The 26205-nt window shown below is 39.7% G+C and overlaps 1 protein-coding gene across 1 annotated transcript in view; it reads left to right on the top strand.

The window, feature by feature from the left end:
* LOC127666878 (UDP-glucuronosyltransferase 3A2-like) overlaps positions 1–24197 on the top strand; it is a 28717-nt gene extending 4520 nt beyond the window's left edge. Inside the window, exons 3-7 of the mRNA XM_052159870.1 lie at positions 3503–3608; positions 6878–7409; positions 12555–12786; positions 21745–21964; positions 23921–24197. Of these exons, the coding sequence (XP_052015830.1) occupies positions 3503–3608; positions 6878–7409; positions 12555–12786; positions 21745–21964; positions 23921–24197 (1367 nt within the window). The remainder of the gene's footprint in view (positions 1–3502; positions 3609–6877; positions 7410–12554; positions 12787–21744; positions 21965–23920) is intronic.
* Positions 24198–26205: the final 2008 nt, after the last annotated feature.

Raw genomic sequence — 26205 nt, 5'->3', positions numbered from 1 at the left:
GAGGAACATGTGGGGTGTTTCTGCTTCTGGATATTATAAATAAGGCTACTATGAGCATTGTAGAGCATGTATCCTTGTTGTATGTTGGAGCATCTTTTGGGTATATGCTCAGGAGTGATATAGCTGGGTCCTCTAGTAGACTATTTTCAATTTTCTGAGGAATCACCAGACTGATTTCCAGACTGGTTGTACCAGCTTGCAATCCCACCAGCATAGAGGAGTGTTCCTCTTTCTCCACATCTTTACCAGCATCTGCTGTCACCTGAGCTTAATGTATGTTGATCATGTTTTCCCTTCCTCCAACTCCTCCCAGATCCTGCCCACCTTCCTAAACAACCAACTTCATGTTATTTCTCCTTCAAAACAAAATGAAAAACCCTGATAACTAAAACAAACAAAAACTAGTACCAATATGAGAAAAAAATGCCAAAATAAGGCAAAATGAAACACAGATTCCATAAAAACAAAACAAAATTTGAAGTTTTTTTCCAGTAACTACTTTGGAGTGGGGATGATATTCCCAGTGATATTCCACTGAAGAAAATATATCCCCCCCCTCCCCATTTGCAGTGGGTATCAATTTCAGATAACTTCTTGGTTAGGGATGGGTTCCCCTGACCATTTCTCCCTTTCATTACTTCTTCCTGTCTGGCTTCAATCTGTGCAGGTTGTGTATGTGCTGCCACAGTCTCTGTGAGTTCATGTGTTTATCAGTCCTATGGTGTCTGGAAGACACCATTTCCTAAGAAGTCAGGTACAACCTCTGACTCTCATAATCTTTTTGTGTTTTCATGTGTTTCTGCTGAGAAGTATGGTGTAATTCTGATAGGTCTCCCTTTATATGCTACTTGCCCTTTTTCTCTTATTGCCCTAAGTATTCTTTCCTTGTTTAGTACATTTGGGGTTTTGATTATTATGTGACGGGAGGTATTTCTGTTCTGGTCCAGTCTGTTTGGAGTTCTGTAGGCTTCTTGTATATTCATGTACATCTCTCTCTTTAGATTAGGGAAGTTTACTTCCATAATTTTGTTGAAGATATTTGCTGGTCCTTTAAGTTGTAAATCTTCACTTTCATCAATGCCTATAATCCTTAGGTTTGGCTTTCTCATTGTGTCCTGGATTTCCTGGATGTTTTGGGTTTCAAGCTTTTTGCATTTTGCATTTTCTTTGACTGTTGAGTCCATGGTTTCTATGGTATCTTTGGCATCTGATATTCGTTCTTTTATCTCTTGTATTCTGTCGTTGATATTTGCATCTATGGCCCCTGATTTCTTCCCAAGGTTTTCTATCTCCAAAGTTGTCTCCCTTTGTAATTTTGTAGTTGTTTCTACTTCTGTTTTTAGATCCTGGATGTTTTTGCTCAGTTCCTCCACTCACTTGTTTGTGTTTTGCTCTAATTCTTTGAGAGATTTTTGTGTTTCCTCTTTCATGACTTCTGCCTGTTGATCAAAGAATTTTCACATGAAGAACTTCAGATGGCGGAGAAGCACCTCAAGAAATGTTCAACATCATTAATCATTGGGGAAATGCAAATCAAAACAACCCTAAGATTTCACCTCACACCAGTCAGAATGGCTAAGGTCAAAAACTCAGGAGACAGCAGGTGTTGGCAAGGATGTGGAGAAAGAGGAACACTCCTCCACTGCTGGTGGGATTGCAAGATGGTGTAACCGCTTTGGAAATCAGTCTGCAGGTTCCTCAGAAATCTGGGCATGACACTTCCGGAGGATCCTGCTATACCACTCCTGGGCATATACCCAGAGGATTCCCTGGCATCTAATAAGGACACATGCTCCACTATGTTCATAGCAGTCCTATTTGTAGTAGCCAGAAGCTGGAAAGAACCCAGGTGTCCCTCAATGGAAGAATGCATACAAAAAATGTGGTATATTTACGCAATAGAGTACTATTAAGCCATTAGAAAAAATGAATTCATGAAATTCTTAGACAAATGGATGGAGCTGGAGAACATCATACTAAGTGAAGTAACCCAGTCTCGAAAGATCAATCATGGTATGCACTCACTGATAAGTGGATATTAGCCTAGAAACTTTGAATACTCAAGACATAACCCACAATTTAATGATGTCCAAGAAGAACGGAGGAGTGGCCCCTGGTTCTGGAAAGGCTCAGTGCAGCAGTATAGGGGAATACCAGAACAGGGAAGTGGGATGGGGTAGATGGGGGAACAGGGGGAGGGAAGAGGGCTTATGGGACTTTTGGGGAGTGGGGAGCCAGAAAAGGGGAAATCATTTGAAATGTAAATAAAGAATATATCAAATAAAAAAAAATCAAACTGCATTCAGATTAATTCCATGTTATTTCAGGGAGAATAGCTATCATTAAAAACAAAACAAAACAAAAAACACTGGTGAGGATTGAGAAAAAGGAACCCTCATGTAGTATTGGTAGGAATGTAAATTTGTTCACTCACTATGAACATGTAGGGCCCTCAAAAAATACAATTACCATATGACCTTACTATTCAATATTGGGGTAATACACAGAAGATTTTAAGTCAATATTTCACACAGATGTTTGCTTATGCATTTATTGGGCCACTATTTTTAACAGTCAAGTTAGAAATAGTTGACTGTTAAGTCCTAGTTGTCTGTTAATAGGTGTGCACAAAAGAAGTATTTTCATTTATTTATTTATTTATTTATTTATTTATTTATTTATTTATTTATTTATATTTTATTCATTAAAGAATGAAATTATGCCATTTTCATGAAAATAGGTGTAACTGAAACTTATAGTACTGAAAGAATTAATGACAAATATTACATCTCTTTTCTTCCTCTTTTTGGATCATAGATTTAATACAAGTTATATATAATATATATATTATACATATATGTACTATATAGGCAAATATGTATAATTTTACATGAAATTAAAAGTGAGACTGTCTGGAGGATTGAAGCCAGAGGTGGCGCATACTGGGGAAGGCTTTGTAGAGTGAATGTTTCCATAGCTTATAATATAGTGTTTGCAAAGTTCTTTTTTGTTTGTATATATTGATGTATTTGTGTTTTTGTATGTATGTGTATTTGTGTGTGTATGCAGAGGAAGTAATGTATGCATATGAATATATTCCAGAGGTTGATGGCATGGGTCTTTCTTAGCCACTCTCTAACCCATTTTTTCCTGAGTCTTTTATTGAACATGAGGCTTATCAACTTTGCCAGACTAATTGGCCTATAAAAACTCCTCTGCTTCTGCCTCCCCGCTGATAGGACTTCAAGCATATCTGACATGATTGGCTTTATTATGTGCGTTCTTGCTCAAAATCAGGTTATATGTTTGTGCAGGAAACACTTTACCTTCTAAACATTTTTTATGACACCCTCATTACATATGATGAACTCATGACATCAAAAAATGCCAATGTACATAAATAAATATTACAGTAAAACTTCTGTTATTATGATGCTGTTGTTAATCTGTATGTTGTAGCGTCTTTATTATTTAACCAATCATTGTTTTCTTTCATCTAAAGAAAAGGAAAAACCATATAGAGTTATTTATTGGTTCCCACCTAAAGATCAACTAAGGAAGTTAGGAAAGCGTTTTGAACTCTACATAACAGAAGCTTTCAATGGCAGGTAATTTGATTTTATTATCATTTTACATAAATAAAGGGATGGCCACTACTTAAAATAAATTTAAGAGTGGGTAGGCAGAGGACATCCAGAGGCTAGCCTGACACCATGCCATATGTCACTGATGAGCATAAGACATCCTGAGGCTTGCCAGCCACATGGCCCTGAGCACTGCAATGCACAAGTATTTGGTGGAAAGATGGGAGAGAAAGAACATGATTTGAGCATTCTGAAGTGAGGGGGGACTGGAGACAAGGGGGTGTAGAGTAGTAGTCTAATGTGAGTAACCTTCACTGCCATCTAAGGCCTATGCTGCCACTGAGGGCCATGCCTGGGACCTTGGCCATGCATCCCCAGGGGTCTGTGTTGATGTCTGTGGTTCATATTACCTCTAAAGACCACACAGACATCCCTGGTATGAGCTGCTGCCTGGGACTATGCTAATGTCCAAGGGCTGTGCAGAGATCACCTTGTCTCTCATTGGCTATGGCACTCTGGAGAACTGTCCCTGTTCTTCATGGGTGGCTTGAGGACACTGCACCTCAACTTGGCAGCACAATAGAGCTGGCTCTGGTGCAGGTGAGCTGGTACCAAGGGTGTGAGAGCAGGAGCTCTGTCTGTGACATTGGGTAAACTACCCAGGGCAGTGCTGGAGAGACCACACTAGAGGTATGGGTGCAGAAGAGACAGTGGGCAGACCAGCTCAGCTTACTTAGATCCAGGACCTTGAATTAGTCCACCCTGAAATCTAACTTATTTATGAACTGCTGGGTTCTGTGAAAGGGCCAGTCCTGCAGAACCAAAGCTGCAGGATCTTCATGATACAGGGCAACAACAGGGTATTGGAAAGGAGTCCCAGTGAGCATCCAGTATTGACAGTGTAGTAAAAGCTAGAGGTCTTGAATCAGATCAATGATTCATTGCAATGAACATTTGCAAGGAAAGATGTGTGGACAAAATGGTATACTGTAGGCCATACTGTGACACACTGTAGCTTCCATCATAAGATGTTTATGTTTTATTTTTAATTTTTTAAAAATTTTCTTTTGGGAAAGAGGTTGCAAGGACAGAGGGCAGATAAGAGGGGAGGGGAAGATGAGTGAGGTAGGGGTACATGATGTGAAACACCCAAAGAATCAATAAAAAGGAAACATATTTAGTTTAAGAGAAGAGTATAAACTGGTGAGTGAAGAGTTGTAGGGATGGACAATTTGTATAATTAATGTCAGAATAATGGGTATCAAATGGATGTTGTCATGGAAAACAGAAGACAGACACATGATCAGGTAAGTACAATGAAAGAGCATTTCATACCCAGTCATTCAGTCTGTTGACTAGTTTTCTTTACAATTAAGATAATTCTGTAGAAAGTTTTTTTCTAGACCTTGTCTACACTACATCATCAATTATCGTTGTATACAGTCTCCTTCACAGAAAACCAGGCATGATACTTTTAATAACCTATAGTAGAGAAAGAGCTGTCTTTCACTAACACCCACTAATTGATTGAAACCCTCTACCAACTCATATTTCCTGGTTTGAAACCTCCTACCGAACTCAATGGCATTGATGACACAGTGAAAGGGAGCCTAAGATTTTTTTTTATTTAAGAGATTCCCTTCCATCTTCCACATTATAGACACATGTTTATGTTTCCCTTAATTAAAATGGCTTCACTTTTCTATGCTTACACAAAGTCTACTGTGTTATATTGTAAACCTAAAAGGTTGACATTCTTCTCAGTTCTGGACATTTCAGATAAAGTCCCCATCACCATTTCACTGCAGTAGGACATTATGGTGTCAGGACTGTGGCAGCAGAGCTGAAAGGACAAGATCCCATGGCAAAACAAGATCTTTAAAGGTTTAGTTACTTCCATTTATTATTTGTATATGAGTACACTGTAGCTGTACAGATAGTTGTGAGCCTTCATGTGGTTGCTGGGAATTGAATTTAGGACCTCTGCTTGCTATGGTCAACACAGTTCACTCTGGTTGGCCCCGCTAGCTCTGATTAATCTTGCTTGCTCAGTCCCTGCTTGCTCTGGCCCAAAGATTTATTTTATTATTTTATGTAAGTACACTGTAGTTGTCTTTAGACACACCAGAAGAGGACGTCAGATTTCATTATGGATGGTTGTGAACCACTGTGTGGTTGCTGGGGTTTGAACGCAGGTCCTTCTGGAGAGCAGTCAGTGCTCTTACCCGCTGAGCCATCTCACCAGCCCAAGGAGCTGAGTTCTTAATGACTCTCACTCTAGGCTCTATGTGTTAAAGGAATCAACTGCTTGATACAGCCACACTGAGGCTCAAGGCTCAATCCTTAATGATAAAATACCTGTAAAGAAACCATAACAAAGACATTGCATCCACATTGTGACTAGAAGTAGATTCTGAAGGACAGTAGACACAACAATGCTTCTGAGTTCTCAAATTGTATTCTCCCCGTATAAAATAATAGTTTAAATTACTGCACAAGTAATGGGTTTTCTGAGAGACGGAATCTCTCATTCAATCTTGCATGAGAGGAGCTAAGGTTTCAAGAGTACATGGGCAATTTCTGTTTGTGGTCTTCCGCGTTATAGGACTGGAATATTCTCTTTATACACCATGATGAAAAAGTACTGAAGGAAAAGGGTTTCTGCTATATTGCCTTAGGCAAGAATTTAAGACACTTTGAGCATTGTGTTCCTTAAATATTTGAGACAGCATGATGCATAATTGTGAAATTAAACTTCAAAGTGAAGATTTACTTGAGTTTGTTTTTAATATTTATCTTATACCAGAGCTCTGGAAGTCTATTGTTTGGCTAATATTTTGCACTCAACATTATAATCAGAATGTTCTTTGTGTGAGACAGTTCAACCCATTGTAGAAAAGAGCATATAGTTGATTCTTTAGAAGCTACTATGAAATTACCAGTTTTGCAAGAAAACATTGTGGTAATTCTAAATGCAACGGAATTCACAAGGGTTTAACAAGAGCATCCCATAAATGTTGAACCAAACACAGGACTCTGAGATTTGCTATGGTTACTGACAGGTTCCAATATATATTGGAAATACATTGCAGCATTGTAAACAATGTAAACATCATTGATGGATGAGGAAGATGAGGTACAGATCATGAGTAGATTATCAAATTTTTAAGGAGTAGAAATAACTGCAAGAATGGCCAGTCCTGGAGACATTTATAGCACAGTAGTGGAATATTTTGTTTAAAATAACTTTGAAATGAAAAATGCCACATAAGCTTTTTAATTCTTTTTCACAGAGAAGAATTCTACAGCTACGCAAAACTATTTGAGCAGTATGCGACTTTATGCAGTGAGCTGTTAAGCAGAAGGGATATCATGGACTCTTTAATACATGAGAACTTTGACTTACTGTTTTTGGATTCAACAGATCCTTGTGTTTTCCTCATTGCGGAGAAACTAGGAAAACAGTTTGTGTCCTTCCTTCCCACACTATTTAGCTTTATGGACTTTGGGTTACCAAGCCCCTTGTCCTATGTTCCAGTGTATGGTTCCAGTCTAACTGACCAAATGGACTTCTGGGGCCGAGTGAAAAACTTTCTGATGTTCTTTGATTTCTCCAGAAAGCAAAGGAAAATATTTTCGTATTATGATGGCACTATACAGAAACATTTTGCAGAAGGCTCTCGGCCAGTGTTGTCTGACCTTCTACTGAAAGCAGAGCTGTGGTTTGTTAACTGTGACTTTGCCTTGGATTTTGCTCGTCCCCTGTTTCCCAACACTGTCTATGTGGGAGGCTTACTGGACAAACCTGTTCAGCCGATACACCAAGTAAGTAAAACCTTAGGTCTCTTCTTGGGTTTCAGGTGGATGGCACTGTCTACAATTTGCCAGAGGGATGCTGAGCACACAATAGGATGTTGTAAGTATTTCAGATGTAACATTTTGTGCAAGGACAAAGTTAGAACATTTCTACCCCTGGATTAAGGACCTCTGACAGTGTGCTACCTGTGGGTTCTCTCTCCTTTTCTAATGGCATTCCTGACTTTGTGGCTATGCATTTAAAGGTATTGCTTCTCCCCTGTGTTTAGACTAAGTGCACTGATGACTTGAGCACTTAATGATTGTTAAGTAGGTAATTTAGTTAGAATAAAATACAATAAAGAAGAGCTTATGAGACTGGCAACAGATACTGTTGCCATGGTCCTGTGTCTCAAAACCTATTGATATCTATATCAAAGTATATTGAATATCAAAACACCTTTACAAAAAGGCCAAGGAAGGCATTGTAGACCTGTGTTTTAAGTATAATATAGACATTTTATTTTTATTAAAAATTTTTCATGCAATTTATTTTGATCACATTATACTCTCCTACAGTTCTAAGATCCTTCTTATCTACATAACTTTATGTCCTCTCTTTCAAAATAAGTCTCCAAATAAAAATAGGAAACAACAAAAATGATAGTAAAGTCCAGTAAGCAAAATACCCACAAAAATAAAAATCAAAATAGTCATAAGACCAATAAGATAAAAAGTACCCCTTCCCCCCCAAAGAAAAGCAAAATGAAGCAAAAAGTCCACAAAGATTCCAATGAGTTCATATTCTGTTGGTTAACAAGTTGTACTTTTGGGCAGAAGGTCTGGCCCTGGAATGTGGTTGATATTCCCAGTGGTGAAAGCTGATTTTCCCTTTATCAGTGGGTATCAGCTAGAGTGGACACTGTCCCCTCTGAGATTGATGTTCCATCTGGTTTGAACCTGTGCAGGTCTTGTATGCATCCCTGTGAATTTACATGTATATCAGTCCTGTTGTGTTTGAAAGATACCATTTCCTTAAGTAAACTACCACGCCTGGCTCTTGTAATCCTTCTGGCTTTTCTTAGGTTTAGATCCCTGAGCCTTGAAGGAGGGTTAATGAAGACATCCCATTTAGGACCGAGTGCTCCAAGGCTCTCACTGCACACTGTCCAGTTGTGGATTTTGGCACTGATTCTTATACACTGCAGGAAGAAGCTTCTTTGATGAGAGCTAAGCTAGGTACTGATCTATAGGCACAGCAGTATGTCATTAAGATTCATTTTATTGCTAAGTTCATTTAGGAGAAGAATAATAGTAGCTTTTGCCCTAGGCTTGTTCATAATCTGTCTAGATTCTTAGCCTTTCTAGTGGAATCAGGAATGGCAAGTTGTTGGTTGCTAACATAACCTTTGGTCACTATTGCACTAGTATAGCATGCCAGCAGGTGGTTGTTGTAGGTCCCAGAGTTTGTAACTGGGTGATACTGATGATGACCTTTCTCTTCTGGTAGGGTACAGAGTACCTTCCAGAGCCATGAACACTGTAGTAGGGGTGAAGCTTCTGGTTAGGTACAACCTCAAGTTCTTGTTCAATGACATATTAAGTGTTTTCAGCAATAGGGCCTTATCAGGTTTGGGAAATCAATTGAAAGCCTTGGCAATAGCCTGTGATGTTTGGGGAATTCCTTGAGAATCCTTGGCTAATGACTCAACAAGATGTGACCCATTCCTGGTCTGGATGTTTTACTTGGTAGTTTAAGATGTCTATAATAGGCATTATTTCTTCTACTATTTGGTTATTCCATTTGGATACTTTAAATAGATGTGTGTATTTCAGGAAGCTTTTACAGCAGTAGAGGTAGTAGCTTCCATATGGTTTTTCAAATGGCTTTTAGTGATAGTTGTGCCTCCTGCATTCCCTCCTGTGCCATTCTCACAATCCGTTTCCCTGTTTAATACTCCTATTTCAGTTTCTGTTTTATCTCTCTATAAGAGTGTATTCTGTTCCCCTTCCTTGGGAAAACCTTTCCTTCTCCCTTCTACCTTACATGGTCCTATGTACTGTGGCTATTCAGGTTGTAGCACATGTATCAAGAGTGTAAGAGCTAACATTCACATACAAGAGAAAACAACACACCATGCTTGTCCTTTTGCTTCTGAATGACCTCACATAGGATAATTTATTCCTAGATCCATCCATTTACCTGGAAGTTTCATTTTTCTTTGCACCTGAATAATGTTCCATCTGGTAAATATACCACATTCTTATTATCTATTCCTTAGGTGATGGATACCTAGGATATCTAGGTTGCTTCTAATGTCTGATTCTTATGAACAGGGCAGCAAAAGTGAAACAATTTATTAATTAGGAATATGTCATAAGTTTAAACATAAGCTCAACAACTAAGGGTTTGAGAGCAATAAAAACTATGAAGTTAAAAATAGAAATGAGGCAAACATAGACATTGCTACAATAACCTTAAGCTTCAGAATTCTAATTTTAGTAATGGAAAGTTATCTATATAAGTGAAATTCTAATTTTGACATCAGCATAAAATAACCAGACTTAAGAATAACAAATGGAATTCTTGATGCACCAGTGACACAGTACCCACTCTTTTCAAACTCACATGATATATGTATTATTCTAGATAGTTCATATATGTATCTGTTAAAGTTTTGCTTTTGCTCCTGTGACAATACCTTTTAAGATGCAAATGAAGTGAAGTAAGTCATGTTTTTGATTTACACTAAGAGGTGTAAATCCATTACCCGTATAACACAGTCCATTGTGTTATATGGTGAAGAATTAGAAGAGGAAATGTAAAGGACAAATTCATACCTTATTTATAGATGGGAAATAAAGAATGGTCAGGGAGTGGAGTCAGGCTATAGAACTTCAAGGCTTGGTCACAGTCTCATTTCTGGCTTTATATTTTATACACTACTTTATATATGATATTTACGTGTGTATATTTAAATTCTGCATGGTGGAAAACATGCAATCTTTTTCTTCATTTAAAAAGATATTTTGTTTAATGATATATTTAAGTAAGAGTCAATATCAATGTTTATAAAAGTAGGCATAAAATTAGTGATTTCAATTTTGTCTAGTGAGGTATTTAAGTAAGAGTCAATATCAATGCTTATGAAAATAGGCATAAAATTGAGGATTCAATATTGAAAATTAAATATTAATGATGGGAAGTAAAGACTTCCTAAATAAATGGATATACAACAAAAAATAATCTCTAAAGAAATTTTTTGGGTAGACATATTGCATAATTAATTCTATAAAGCCATTATCATTTTGATGTTAATCTAGAAACCAAGATAATCCTTGCTTTCTCATCAGAAGACAAGAAATGCAGAAACAAACAAGGGAAAATTGAATCTAAGTACACTATTTCTAGGAATATGAATTTTTATGACTAATGTGAAAAAAACATTTTCAGATTGTAGAATAATTCAAAGACAAAATGCTATACCATATAGCCATTGTAGTACTAGAAATACATATTTTAAGTAATTAAAAAAGTCATCCTTTTTTAAATAAATACCTGTGCATGTATGATCATGTGAATATTTATTATATCCCAGAGGCAGAAATAACCATTGCATCATGCTAAATAAAAATGGAACCCCCCCCCCATCTGAAAGCATCTGTGCTTTCAGCCTTAAAGAGAAAGGCTGATTATATGCTATAATCAGTGTAAACCAAACAGTATGCTAAGTGAAAGAACCCAATCCCAAAAGTCACTTATATACAACTTCAAGAGTAGGCAATTCAGACGAAGTAGCATATTGGCAAATTCTGGGCACTGTATTAGTAAAACTTGGAACACAAATGTTTAATGGATAAGATCTGTGAAAATGGTGGAGAGGTGGAAATTAATAGTATTAAAAATTGATTGAAAGTAACCACAATTTTTTTCTCTACAGTGGATATACTTACGTTAATTTCCCTTCAACAAGATTTCAATTATCTCAGTGCCATAATTAGTACTGTTTGAAGCCTGAGATTTTACGTCTTTATTTAGGTCTTTAAAAATATCTTCTCATGTATTTCTAATTTTCAGCTTTAACCTGAAACGACTGATACAGGGGAAGGAGTATGAAGGTCAGACTCTGATTATGAAGAAATATTAAAGGAAAACATGCTAAATGGTTTGTTAGATGGGGTACCGAGGAGCCCTGTCCTGGGTCGGCCACACTTTTCATGAAAGAAATGTTCTTGTGTGATTTTGTAGCTTGACTTCCCTCTGGAATAGCACACTTCAGTATGCATTTCCAAACAGTATCATCTGGGGCCAGCCTTGGAATATACCAAAGTTTTTATAGCCCCTAGGACCTGCAATAGTCCAAAGAGTATGACCTTGATACTACAAAAATTCAGTGAGAAAAGGTATTCCAAATCATCCCAGCACCCCTGTTTCATAAAATATCATTAGGCATAGACATTCAGGATCTGCAACTGTCGATGCTACTTACATTCTAAGGTGTGTGTGTGTGTGTTTGTGTGTAAGAGAGAGAGAGAGACAGATAGAGAGAGAGACAGAGACAGACACAGAGACAGACAGAGAGAGGCAGAAATGGGGGAGGGAAAGGGACAGGGAGAGAGGAAGAGGGGAGAGAGGGATGGATGGAGAGAGACAGACAGACACGCGCACGCGCGCGCGCGCGCACACACACACACACACACACAGAAAGAGAGACAGACAGACAGACAGTAGTGTTGGCTGAAACCCTAAAACCCTCTTCAGACTTATATTGACTAACGAAAGTGTTTATATGGAAAACGTGTCTGTAAGAAGGACCCAAGTGATTTCTAGACCAGGTAAGCACAATAAATAAAGTGGGATGCAGAGGACACTGATCTATGAAAGGTAGCTCAGGACACTTTGTAGAAGTTGCTAATGGGTAGGCAGGCATGTTCATGTTTATGTTCTTTTTTTTTTTTTTGATTTTTTTTTTTCGAGACAGGGTTTCTCTGTGTAGCCTTGGCTGTCCTGGAACTCACTCTGTAGACAAGGCTGGCCTCGAACTCAGAAATCCACCTGCCTCTGCCTCCCAGAGTGCTGGGATTACAGGTGTGCGCCACCACCGCCTGGCATGTTCATATTCATACATCGATACATCGTCTGACTGTCTGTTTTCTCTCTTTTTCTCTCTCTAGGATTTGGAGAACTTCATTGCCAAGTTTGGAGACTCTGGCTTTGTTCTTGTCTCTCAGGGATCCATACTAAGCTTCTATCAGACCAAGAAAAGCATCAAGGAGATGAACAGTGCCTTTGCCCACCTCCCTCAAGGGGTGATTTGGAAGTTCAATGCTTCCTATTGGCCCAAGGATATCAAATTGGCTAAAAATGTGAAAATCATGGACTGGCTTCCACAGAATGACCTCCTAGGTAAGGGCTGCATAGATGTCTCTTTTCTTTATACTCACGTGGGATAGTCAGCAGGACCCACTAACTAGATGGGGCTGTAAACTAATATTAGAAGGAGCTGCTATTGATAGCCTTAGGCAAGATCCCGTGTTACAGCCCAAACGCTACCATGGGATAACCAGGATTCTTTGGTCCAGGAAGGCACAGGTCTGGTGAGATGACAAACAGACATGACCACAGAGGCAGTTTGAAATCTGAATTATTATTTCGGGTATCTCCTAGTCCAGTCAAATTAACATCTCAAATTAAACATCACATTCATCTGTAAAAGGCTAGGCTTTCTCGGGCAATACAAGGTGTTTACCCAAAGTCCAGGGCGCATGCAGTTAAATGGTTTCTTTTTTTTTAATTTATTGATATATTTATTTATATTTCAAATGATTTCCCCTTTTCTGGCCCCCCAGTCCCCGAAAGTCCGATCAGTCCCCTTCCCTCCCTCTGTTTTCCCACCCAACCCTTCCCACTTCCCTGTTCTGATTTTGTTCTATACTGCTTCACTGAGTCTTACCAGAACAAGGGGCCACTCCTCTGTGCTTCTTGTACCTCATTTGATGTGTGGATTATGTTTTGGGTATTCCAGTTTTCTAGGTTAATATCCACTTATTAGTGAGTGCATACCATGATTCACCTTTTGAGTGTGGGTTACCTCACTTAGTATGATGTTCTCCAGTTCCATCCATTTGCCTAAGAATTTCATGAATTCATTGTTTCTAATGGCTGAATAGTACTCCATTGTGTAGATATACCACATTTTTTGCATCCACTCTTCTGTTGAGGGATACCTGGGTTCTTTCCAGCATCTGGCAATTATAAATAGGGCTGCTATGAACATAGTAGAGCATGTATCCTTATTACATGGTGGGGAATCCTCTGGGTATATGCCCAGGAGTGGTATAGCAGGGTCTTCTGGAAGTGAGGTGCCCAGTTTTCAGAGGAACTGCCAGACTGATTTCCAGAGTGGTTGTACCAATTTGCAACCCCACCAGCAGTAGAGGAGTGTTCCTCTTTCTCCACATCCTCGCCAACACCTGCTGTCTCCTGAATTTTTAATCTTAGCCATTCTGACTGGTATAAGGTGAAATCTCAGGGTTGTTTTGATTTGTATTTCCCTAATGACTAATGAAGTTGAGCATGTTTTAAGATGTTTCTCTGCCATCGGAAGTTCTTCAGGTGAGAATTCTTTGTTTAACTCTGTACCCCATTTTTTAATAGGGTTGTTTGGTTTTCTGGAGTCTAACTTCTTGAGTTCTTTATATATATTGGATATTAGCCCTCTATCTGATGTAGGATTGGTGAAGATCTTTTCCCAATTTGTTGGTTGCCAATTTGTCCTTTTGATGGTGTCCTTTGCCTTACAGAAACTTTGTAATTTTATGAGGTCCCATTTGTCAATTCTTGATCTTAGAGCATACGCTATTGGTGTTCTGTTCAGAAACTTTCTCCCTGTACCGATATCCTCAAGGGTCTTCCCCAGTTTCTTTTCTATTAGCTTCAGAGTATCTGGCTTTATGTGGAGGTCCTTGATCCATTTGGATTTGAGCTTAGTACAAGGAGACAAGGATGGATCAATTCGCATTCTTCTGCATGCTGACCTCCAGTTGAACCAGCACCATTTGTTGAAAAGGCTATCTTTTTTCCATTGGATGTTTTCAGCCTCTTTGTCGAGGATCAAGTGGCCATAGGTGTGTGGGTTCATTTCTGGATCTTCAATCCTGTTCCATTGATCTGTCTGCCTGTCACTGTACCAAATACCATGCAGTTTTTAACACTATTGCTCTGTAGTATTGCTTGAGGTCAGGGATACTGATTCCCCCAGAATTTCTTTTGTTGCTGAGAATAGTTTTAGCTATCCTGGGTTTTTTGTTATTCTAGATGAATTTGATAATTGCTCTTTCTAACTCTGTGAAGAATTGAGATGGGATTTTGATGGGTATTGCATTGAATCTGTATATTGCTTTTGGCAAAATGGCCATTTTAACTACGTTGATCCTGCTGATCCATGAGCATGGGAGGTTTTCCCATTTTTTGAGGTCTTCTTCCATTTCCTTTTTCAGGGTCTTGAAGTTCTTGTCATACAGATCTTTCACATGTTTGGTAAGAGTCACCCCAAGGTACTTTATACTGTTTGTGGCTATTGTGAAGGGGGTCATTTCCCTAATTTCTTTCTCAGCCTGCTTATCCTTTGAGTATAGGAAGGCCACTGATTTGCTTGAGTTGATTTTATAACCTACCACTTTGCTGAAGTTGTTTATCAGCTGTAGGAGTTCTCTAGTGGAGTTTTTTGGGTCACTTAGGTAGACTATCATGTCATCTGCAAATAATGATAGTTTGACTTCTTCCTTTTCAATTTGTATCCCTTTGACCTCCTTATGTTGTCGAATTGCCCGAGCTAGTACCTCAAGTACAATATTGCAAAGATAAGGAGAAAGGGGGCAGCCCTGTCTAGTCCCTATTTTAGTGGGATTACTTCAAGTTTCTCTCCATTTAGTTTGATGCTGGCTACTGGTTTTCTGTATATTGCTTTAACGATGTTTAGGTATGGACCTTGAATTCCTGTTCGTTCTAAGACTTTAAGCATGAAAGGATGCTGAAGTTTGTCAAATCCTTTTTCAGCATCCAATGAAATGACCATGTGGTTTTTTTCTTTGAGTTTGTTTATGTAGTGGATTGCAGTGATGGATTTCTGTGTATTGAACCAACCCTGCATCCCTGGGATAAAGCCTACTTGATCATGGTGGATGATCGTTTTGATGTGTTCTTGGATTCGGTTGGCAAGAATTTTATTGAGTATTTTTGCATCGATGTTCATAAGGGAGATTGGTCTGAAGTTTCCTTTCTTTGTTGGATCTTTGTGTGGTTTTGGTGTCAGCATAATTGTGGCTTCATAGAAGGAATTGGGTAGTGTTCCTTCTGTTTCTATTTTGTGGAATAGTTTGAAGAGTATTGGTGTTAGGTCTTCTTTGAAGGTCTGATAGAATTCTGCACTGAAACCATCTGGTCCTGTGCTTTTTTTGGTTGGAAGACTTTCTATGACCCCTTCAATTTCTTTAGGGGTTATGGGACTGTTTAGATGATCTATTTGGTTCTGATTTAATTTTGGTATTTGGTATCTGTCTAGGAAATTGTCCATTTCCTCCAGATTCTCCAGTTGTGTTGAGTATAGGCTATTGTAGTAGGATCTGATGATTTTTTGGATTTCCCCAGTTTCTGTTGTAATATCTCCCTTTTCATTTCTAATTTTGTTAATTTGGATACTTTCTCTGTGCCCTTTGGTCAGTCTGGCTAAGGGTTTATCTATCTTGTTCATTTTCTCAAAGAACCAGCTCCTGGACTCGCTGATTCTTTGTATGGCTCTCTTTGTTTCCACTTGATTGATTTCAGCCCTGAGTTTGATGATTTCCTGTCTTCTACTCCTCCTGGGTGAAATAGCTTCTTTTTGTTCCAGGGCTTTCAGGTGTGTCATTAAGCTGCTAGTATATGCTCTCTCCATTTTCTTTTTGGAGGCACTCAGGGCTATGAGTTTTCCTCTTAGCACTGCTTTCATTGTGTCCCATAGATTTGGGTATGTTGTGCCTTCATTTTCATTAAATTCTAAAAAGTCTCTGATTTCCTTCTTTATTTCTTCTTTGGCCAACGTGTAATTGAGTAGAGTATTGTTCAGCCTCCATGTGTATGTGGGCTTTCTGTTGTTTTTGTTGCTATTGAAAACCACTCTTACATCATAGTGATCTGATAGGAGGCATGGGATTAGTTCGATCTTCTTGTATTTGTTGAGGTCTGTCTTGTGACCAATTATGTGGTCGATTTTAGAGAAAGTTCCATGAGGTGCTGAGAAAAAGGTATATTCTTTTGCTTTAGGGTGAAATGTTCTATAAATATCAGTCAAATCCAATTGGTCCAAAGCTTCAATTAGTTTTACTGTGTCCCAGTTTAGTTTCTGTTTTCCTGATCGGTCCATTGAGGAGAGTGGAGTGTTGAAGTCCCCCACAATTATTGTGTTAGGTGCAATGTGTGCTTTGAGCTTTAGTAAAGTTTCTTTTACGAATGAGGGTGCCCTTGCATTTGGAGCATAGATGTTCAGAATTGAAAGTTTTTCTTGGTGGATTTTTCCTTTGACCAGCAAGAAGTGTCCTTCAGTTTCTCTTTTGATGACTTTAGGTGGAAAGTCAATTTTATCTGATATTAGAATGGTTACTCCGGCTCGTTTCCCAAGACCATTGGCTTGTAAAATTGTCTTCCAGCCTTTTACTCCAAGGTAGTTTTTGTCTTTGACATTTAGGTGTGTTTCCTGTATGCAGCAAAATGTAGGGTCCTGTTTCCTTATCCAGTCTGTTAGTCTATGTTTTTTTATTGGGGAATTGAGTCCATTGATGTTAAGATATATTAAGGAATAGATATTATTACTTCCTGTCATTTTTGATGTTATTTTTATATTTGAGTGATTATCTTCTTTTGGGTTTGATGAAGGAAGGTTACTTACTATCTTACTTTTTCCAGAGTGTCGTTTCCCTCCTTGTATTGGAGTTTTCCTCCTATTATTCTTTGTAGAGCTGGGTTTGTGGAACGATATTGTGTAAATTTGGTTTTGTCATGGAATGTCTTGGTTTCTCCATCTATTGTGATTGAGAGTTTTGCTGGGTATAGTAGTCTTGGCTGACATTTGTGTTCTCTTAGAGTCTGCATGAGATCTGCCCAGGATCTTCTAGCTTTCATGGTCTCTGGTGAGAAGTCTGGTGTGATTCTGATCGGTCTTCCTTTATATGTTACTTGGCCTTCTTCTCTTACTGCCTTTAATATTCTTTCTTTGTTTAGTGCATTTGGGGTTTTAATTATTATGTGGTGAGACGAATTTCTGCTCAGATCCAGTCTGTTTGGAGTTCTGTAGGCTTCTTGTATATTCATAGGTATCTCTCTCTTTAAGTTGGGAAAGTTTTCTTCCATAATTTTGTTAAAGATATTTGCTGGCCCTTTCAGTTGTAAATCTTCACTCTCATCTAAACCTATAATCCTTAGGTTTGGTCTTCTCATTGTATCCTGGATTTCCTGGATGTTCTGGGATACAAGCTTTTTGCATTTTGCATTTTCTTTGACTGTTGAGTCAATGGTTTCTATGGTATCTTCGGCATCTGAGATTCTTTCTTCCATCTCTTGTATTCTGTTGTTTATATTTGCATCTATGGCCCCTGATTTCTTCTCAAGGTTTTCTATCTCCAAAGTTGTCTCCCTTTGTGATTTCTTAGTTGTTTCTACTTCTGTTTTTAGATCCAGGATGGTTTTGCTCAGTTCCATCATTTGTTTGTTTGTGTTTTCCTGTGATTCTTTAAGAGATTTTTGTGTTTCCTCTTTCATGATTTCTGCCTCTTGACTCAAGTTCTCCTGCATTTCTTTTTTTTTTTTTTCATTTCTTCTTTATTGGCTTCTATCTCTTGAGCCTTATTCTCCTGCATTTCTTCAAGTGATTTTTCTGTTTCCATTATATGGGTTTCTAGCTTATTCATGTTCCCCTGTATTTCTTTAAGAGATTCATTTATGTCCTTTTTGTGTTCTTCTAGCAGCATCATGATCAGTGATTTTAATTCCAAATCTTGTTTCTCTGGTGTGTTGGCATAACTAGGACTTGCTGATGTTGGAGAGTTTGGTTCAGATGCTGCCATATTGCCTAGATTTCTGTTAGTAGCGTTCCTGCGTTTGCCCTTTGCCATCTTGTTCTCTGGAGTTAGTTGGTCTTGTCCCTGGCTGGTGTTTGGGCCTCCTGAGGGGCTCTGAGGCTATTACTGCAACACTATATGGCTGGGTTTCCCCTGTAGGAGATTGCTGATGTGCTGTCCTCCTCTTGGGTGCCCTTGCAGCTCTAGTGTGCTTTGCCACAGATTGTGTCTGTGAACCAGATGGAGCCTGTTTGCATCTTCAGGGAGTGCTGATGGTGTATGCTGCCGGGACCTTTTCTGCATGCTGATCACTCTGCTGGGCAGCTGATCTCCCAATCGGGTTGGTGCACACAAGGCTAGCCTGGCTGCTCAGGCCCTGGGTCCAGGTAAAAGCCTGGGAGGCCAAGGTCCAAGCAAAGTTCCCCTCGGGCTATGACTGTTAATTGGGTCTGTCAGGTGGCCAGGATGGCGGGCGTGTGCACTCGCGCTCCCTGAAAGTGCCGGTAGAGTCTGCTGGGCTAACAACCTCCTGGGCGGGTTGACACACAGATGGCCCACCAAGCCGCCCAGTTCTTGGGGTCAGTCCAGGGCCTGTTGGGGCCTAGACCCCCGCTATATTAGCCTCGGGCTATGCCTGTTAGCCGGATTTGCCTGCTAGAGCTCTCTGGCATCCTGTAGGCAAAATGGCGGCGCGGGCAAAAAAAACCTCCTGGCTGGGTTGGCACCCTGATGGCCCCCCAAACAGCCTAAGGCATGGGTGCAGGCCAACGCCCATCGGGCTTAGACCCCCGCGATGTTGGCCTCGGGTTATGTTTGTGTACCTCAGTCTGTCCGATCTCTCTGGAGTCCGAAACCAAGATGGAGGTGAGTACCTCCTGACTGGCGGGAGGCAGAGTTCTGATGTGGCTTCTGTGAGGTGAAAGGCACCGTAAATCCGCAGCTGTTCGCAGCCCGGCTGGCCAGCAAAGGTCAGTGGTCGTGGGCGCAGGGCCTAACTGGACCCTATGTCGCCTTGGTTCCACTGCTGATGGCCCTTCAACTGGACCAGCAGTTAAATGGTTTCTTCATCGTGGTCCCTCTGTCGCACTGGCCTGGGACTGAGGAAGGACAGTTCCCGTGCCTAGCTTTCTGCTGAAGATGGCATCATTGCTGAGCTTGGGAAACTGCCTTGATCGCACTGTCTTCCAAGAGTACTTCTGCCTAGTCCGTCTGCTGCATTCTTCTCTGTGCCATCCCCGGGGCCACCATAGGCCCCTGAGGCCCCTGGTGATGAGTTCCAGTAGCAGCCCCTAGTCCCCAGCCTGATGAACTCACCAGCTGCAGCCCTTAGGCCCATCTGTTGAACTAACTGGCTGTAGCCCTTAGGCCCAGCCTGACTAATACATTCAATAGAGAGTCTCTCTCTGTAAAAAAATATCTACTGTTTCCTGAATCACACTTGGATAAGCTAAAAATATTGTTTTGCCCAGAGACTCCCTATATGGGGTCTGCAACACAAAAGCAGTGCCTCACAAACTTCCATTGCTATCCAGGTGGGCCTGGGCAGAGATAGCCAGTGTGCATAACAAGCAAAATCAAGAATTAAAGGCAGAACAGGATTAACTTGTCTGCTGTGGATGTCCCTGGAATATCCAAATTCAGTTGCAAGACAGAAAGTCTGGCCTCTGGGATGGGGGAGGTAGCTATGAGCTAGGTACCAACTCAAATTTAATTTTTTTTACCTTGCTCAATATCCATTTGTATGGCAAGGACCTTGTATAAGGTTCTTCTTATGTAAATATTCTTAGTTTGGGCCTATTGTTTGGAATTCATCTGCCCTGAAAGGAATGACAAAAAGCAAAAAAAAAAAAAAAAAAAAAAAAAAAAAAAAAAAAAAAAAAAAAAAAACCTGTGACTTAGAGTTCTTGAAATGCTTTTTCTACCGTAATTACATAAACAATTGGAGCAAAGCATTGCAGAATTTTTTGGCTACAAGATGGATTCTTTCATATTTATATTTGCTTGGTTATACTATGTCCTGGCAACTAGGAAGGAGGAGAGTTTTCAGAAGTATAGTAAATTGCCAAGTGAGATTTTCAGCTTCTGAATTTACAGGGTAATCTGCTTTCCCAGGAGACATTTCTTGCCTCTGTCTATAAAATATTATTTTACAGACTTCACCGGGCCACCGTGGCAATCCTGGAGCACAGAGAAGGTACACCTAGCCAGAGAGTTAGGAGAGTAAATCCACCCTTTCAAAGTCACCAGAGTAGCCTGCTTTATTCTATTTTCATATATGGCAGGCTTCAGGTTTCCATTGAGAAATAGCCTTCTATCATATCATGTTGACTACACTCTATCTGCCACTGAGAGGATATTTTGAATGTAATACATGGCAGCAAGCAAACTAAGGAAAGTACTGCTGTTGTCTTTAGTCAACTGCTTAGCACCTGTCAATCATGTGTCACATAACAGAAATGACTGTATACATTCTTAGCACAATGCTTCTTATGCAGAAGGGGTTTGAAGATTCATAACTACACAATGTTTTTGCCAACAATGCTTGGTGTAAGCCATGGGAGCACTAGGTTGAGTTCCTTAAAAGCAGGCTATTGAATTGGCCTACTGTTGGTTTTATGGAGATGGCCTTACATGCACTAATGATAATCTTTGTTTCTGAGCTGCCCTTGGAGACGTCTCACCACTACATTTAATAAAGAGGTCACAGGATAATGGCTCAAAATCACCAAAGGCACAACTTTCTATATAGTTAAACTGCATAGTATTTTCTAGAGAAGATGAGCTGATTCTATAAGACATGTATAGATATAGAGATCAATCATTGCCCCAACAAAGGTAAATCGAATAGGGGATGGGTGGAAGTGGGTCGGGTGGAGGGGCATATATGTGGAGGCAGGGGTTGGGAGGAGGGGTTGGGGGGGTCTTTGGGGAGGGGAGAAATCAGGAAGGGTTTTATTATTGAAAATGTAAATGAAGATTATATTCAATAAATAAAATTTAAAAAATTATTCAATTATAAACAGTCATTTTAATTTCTTTTAAGAAACATAGGGCAGATATTAGGGTTTAGAAGGACAAACATGTCTGCTGCATTATTGCTTGATTCATAGTCTTTAAACTATAGAAAATATAACACACAGTGGATTTTACTGTGTGTAAAATATACATGGAAGTCTTCCTGGCTTTTATTATTTTTCTCTGAAGTGCAAATTTAACTCACTCTCCTAAACTTTTCAACCCAAAGTGTTGAACCTTTTTCCTTTTGTATCAGCCCACCCAAGCATTCGTCTGTTCATTACCCATGGAGGAATCCGCAGTGTAACAGAAGCCATCCAACATGGGGTTCCCATTGTTGGGATTCCAATCAACTTAGATCAGCCTTACAACATGGTCCGAGTAGAGGCAAGAAAGTTTGGAATTTCCATCCAGCCTGAGGATGTCAAGGAGGAGACACTGGTCCTGAAGATCAAACAAGTCATGGAAGACAAGAGGTATGTAGATATCATGTGTTGTGATCATCAAGGTGAATGTAGATCTCATCTAAGAGCAATATGGGAGAGTCTATTTTTCAATAGAGAAGAGTAATCCAGGAAACAGAATTATGGGTAATATATTAGAGCTGACCTGTGTCCCCTGAAAGTAGCACTACAGAAATTATAATAAGGTGCCAAGAGTGAGTTTCTAGTTTATGTCTACATATATGGGGCCTCTTTTAGTGAGATAATTTTCTTTAATGAGAATTTCATGTGAGGCAGGGGGTTTGCCTTATACTTCTACAAACATACCACGTTCTCCTCTTTCTCCTCTTCTTCCTCCTCCTCCTCCCACTCCTCTTCCTCTCAATTTGTCTATCAATGCTCCTCCCATTCTCTTTAGGGAATAGCTTGTCCATGAGATTCAAGTCTCACCTCTGACATCTTTCTAGTTCAATGGTTCTTGTTCTAGCAGCCTCCTATCATGCTAGCTTACTACAGAAATTCTGTCTTAACATTTACAGTCTACAAATGCTCTTCTGTAGTTTACTTTCGTACCTTATTGGATAGCAGCTATGCTCACTGTTATACCACCAGTGAGTGCTTTGTACTTTATAGTAATCTGTAAACTTAAGTGTGAGTCCCTTATCTTCCACTTTTTTCTCAGTGCCTAGCAAAGTGTTAACAGGTTGTTAATGGTTTCCCAATCAGCGATGCCATGGGATGGGCCCTGGGCACTCCAGGGTAAATGCCTCCTACCAGAACTCAGTGATTTCCCTTAAAGAAAAACAAGTATTTTCCCCCTTATAATGAAGAATGGATGAATAATTTATTGATGCTTCAAGGGCAGAAACCTGAGTCAATTCTTCAAATTTTGTACAGTTCTTTATAATTAGGTTCTCAGGCAGCTTTTGTTAATGGGAAGAAAAACAACCATGTAACAGAAGGTGTAAGACGTAAAGAATTGTTAGGTTTCAGGGCAGTTGTAAGTATTTGCAGTTTCATGTGTTGTGGTGGATGTTCAATTTCTGAAGAACAACTGGATTTTCAGATTATTAAATTCTGAGTGGGCATTCCTCATTGTGTCCCATGATAGAAATATTTTAGAGTACAACAGAAATGATAGTGTGCATCATTAGGGCCAGCTCTATAATTTGTGAAAATGCAAATATGAGAATTCTTTAGCCAAATAATTTTGACATAGTGACAAACCAAGAAGACTTAAATGAAGCACAGCGTCCTGCAGAGATGGCTCAGTGGATGACAGCCCTTGCTGTTCTTCTAGAGTACTGGAGTTTGGTTAACTATACAGATACTGTAGGGCCTACAACCACCTGTAAATCCATCTCCAGGGGATCTGATAACCTTTTCTGGCCTCCACTGGCAGCTGCATTCATGTGCATATATACACATGCATGTAAACATGGAATAATTAAAATGAAAATTAAATCCTTAAACCAAGCACAGGATGCTACTATGCATAATATGTAAATATGAAGCTTGAGTTGGGAAAATCAGTTCTGACCAATATGATGCTCTGCTGATATATGAAGGAAATGATGCACAATTCTTCAGATTCTCCAGAGTTTTATTTGTCAGCAAGTATACAATGATACAGAATAATTGTTCCATACATATAATATTATGTTCATTATAACATTACCATTATTTAATAGAAGAGGTATGGCCTAGTCCTGAAATAGTAATTTTTGATACCTTAATACTTTTACTAATCTGAGTGAGTAAGATTATATTAATCTTTTAAAGTAGATCCAGCTAATGAGAGGCATGTACATATCAATATATAACTGACCTATGGGCACAGAGAAGAAACATTTGGGTGGTGTTTGTGTGTGTGTGTGAGTGTATGTGTGTGTGTGTGTGTGTGTGTGTGTGTTAGGGGTAATGAGAGATATGAGGTCTCAAAATATTGACACATCACTATGATGGCATCCCTTCTGTTTTGACCCACAGGTACAAGTCTGCAGCAATGGCTGCCAGAGTAATCAGACATACCCACCCTGTTCCCCCAGCCCAGAGGCTTGTGGGCTGGATTGACCACATCCTGGAGACAGGGGGTGCAGCACACCTCAAGCCCTATGCTTTCCAGCAGTCATGGCACGAGCAGTATCTGCTAGATGTCATCCTGTTCCTGGTAGCATTCACTCTGGGCATCTTATGGCTTTGTGCAAAGGTTCTTGGTGCTGTGATCAGGTATCTGAGTAAAGCCAAGAAGATGAAGAAGACATGACATTGAGACATCACTGAGCTGCCTGGGGAGGGGAAGCTGGGGTTGATGGAGGTGCTCCGAATCTTCAGAGGGTTTCCTACCCCAGCACAGATTTCTGCCTTTTGATACCCTAGCAGGTAGCCCTCACACTCTGTCTACTCATTTGTGGAAAGCCCATGTACCACACTTGGTCTTCTTGTAGCTCAGAAATCCCTTCTTAGGAACAACCCTTCCTAGAAAATTCTGCCTTCTATATACCTTCCCCTAGACCCAGTCTTGATAGTTTTACCCTTTCTTTGCAGAGGAAACGTTTGTCTCATGTAACCTACTGCTTCATATATCCTGCCACTAAATAGCATTTACCCTTGAAGGACTTAAAATGTGTGATTTAATGACTGAGACATGGTAAATTCAAGATGAGTGTCATGTACCAAGAGGAAGGGAAAATTTCCAAAATGAAGAAGCACGTGCAGGGACAACATAAAAAATAATTATAGTAGCAGAATGTATTTTATTGAAAATAATAGTGTGTTCTTAGTACTGGAATCGGGTAAACATGTACATAAACTGAGAAGGCAATGGAAGGGGAATGGAAGAGAGTCACAGGTTCAATTATTCATTTGTCACCACTGAAGTTGGTAGTATCTCAGTGAAGAAATTATGGTGAGCTAAAAGTGGAGCTGGGCAAAAGATCATTACTTGATACAAATAGTTTATGAAGATTCAATATGTTGCTATGAAAATTAGTTACCAAGCATAAGTGGTTGCAAATTTTGTACACAAACTCAACTTGTAGTGAAAGTTAACAGTGTTGGTAGGAAAAGTGAAACAATTCCCTAACTGTGAATCATGATGCACAATCAATACTACGTTCATGGTATTTCTATTCAAACTCCAAAACCATACGGGTAGTGATAAAATATCTACTTTCCTGCCCCCCAGCTTCTGGATTTCCATTCTACCCACCAAACTAATTTTCAGGCAACTCTCCTTTTGTTGCATTGAGTCACATTTTCTAGTTCCCCATTTTATTAATGACCCACTGAGTTTAATTAAGGCTGCTTCCATGAACATGGGTCCAAGGTTATTTATTCAGGTGTGGGAAAACTCCCAGTAGCTACACCATTAAAGAAAGAATGACTCTCCTACTAACAGCCATGAGTTATCAACAGCTCCTCAGTTGTAAGTGGGTGGAAGCTCTAAGCCATCCATAGACACGTACTGGGAGGTCGATGAGCTTGATCTTGGGCATAGCCGGTGCAGATGCTTATAGCTGTGTGTGCAATGGCTGTGTCACATCCACAAGATAGAATTTTATGACACTTCACATCCAATCACACTCCAAGTCCACAATGTTCTGTGGTCTTTACATTCTTTTAGTCCAACCCTGAGCTAGCTCTCTCTCTCTCTCTCTCTCTCTCTCTCTCTCTCTCTCTCTCTCTGTTATTATATCCTCTCTCTCCCTTTCCCTCCCTTCCTCCCCCCTCTGTGATTTAGGCCATTTAAAGCTGAACACTCAGGAGTCACTTGTTTTCAGTTATGACTCTCTACATCAGCTATTGCCACTGGGGCTGGGTGGAAAGAATCTTCCTTCAACAACTTTGATGTCAACATTAATATATCAAATAAATTCTTGTTACATTTTTACCTCTTTATTCTTTTTGGAAAAAAATAAAGGTTACCGTAACAAGATCACTGCATGCAACGTGCAGGACTGACAATCTGTTCTGTTTACAAACATGGGGACCAAAAGTCCTCATTCTTGTCTGAGGACATCTCCAGGTTTGCTTTGAAAAACCACACCCACAAAATGTGCTTTGCCTGGTAGGAGCCCCTGCTCCAGGCCCCTGATGGGATCCTGAGGATGTCCACAGTGTATACTGTCAGCTAAGGTGCCTCTCTAAGGAGTTTAAAGCCTTGCTTCTGGCCTGTTGGAGGTGCTGCTTCTTTAAATCTAAAATTCTTGACACAAGCCTGTAGAAAGGAAACCCCAGAGAAGCTTGGAAGAAAGGGAACTGTTCCATTTTCT

This window comes from Apodemus sylvaticus, chromosome 16 (assembly GCF_947179515.1).
Source record: "Apodemus sylvaticus chromosome 16, mApoSyl1.1, whole genome shotgun sequence".
In the NCBI taxonomy this organism is placed as follows: domain Eukaryota; kingdom Metazoa; phylum Chordata; class Mammalia; order Rodentia; family Muridae; genus Apodemus; species Apodemus sylvaticus.
The sequence above is the reverse complement of the archived record's forward strand: the minus strand, read 5'-3'. Positions and strand labels throughout refer to the sequence as shown.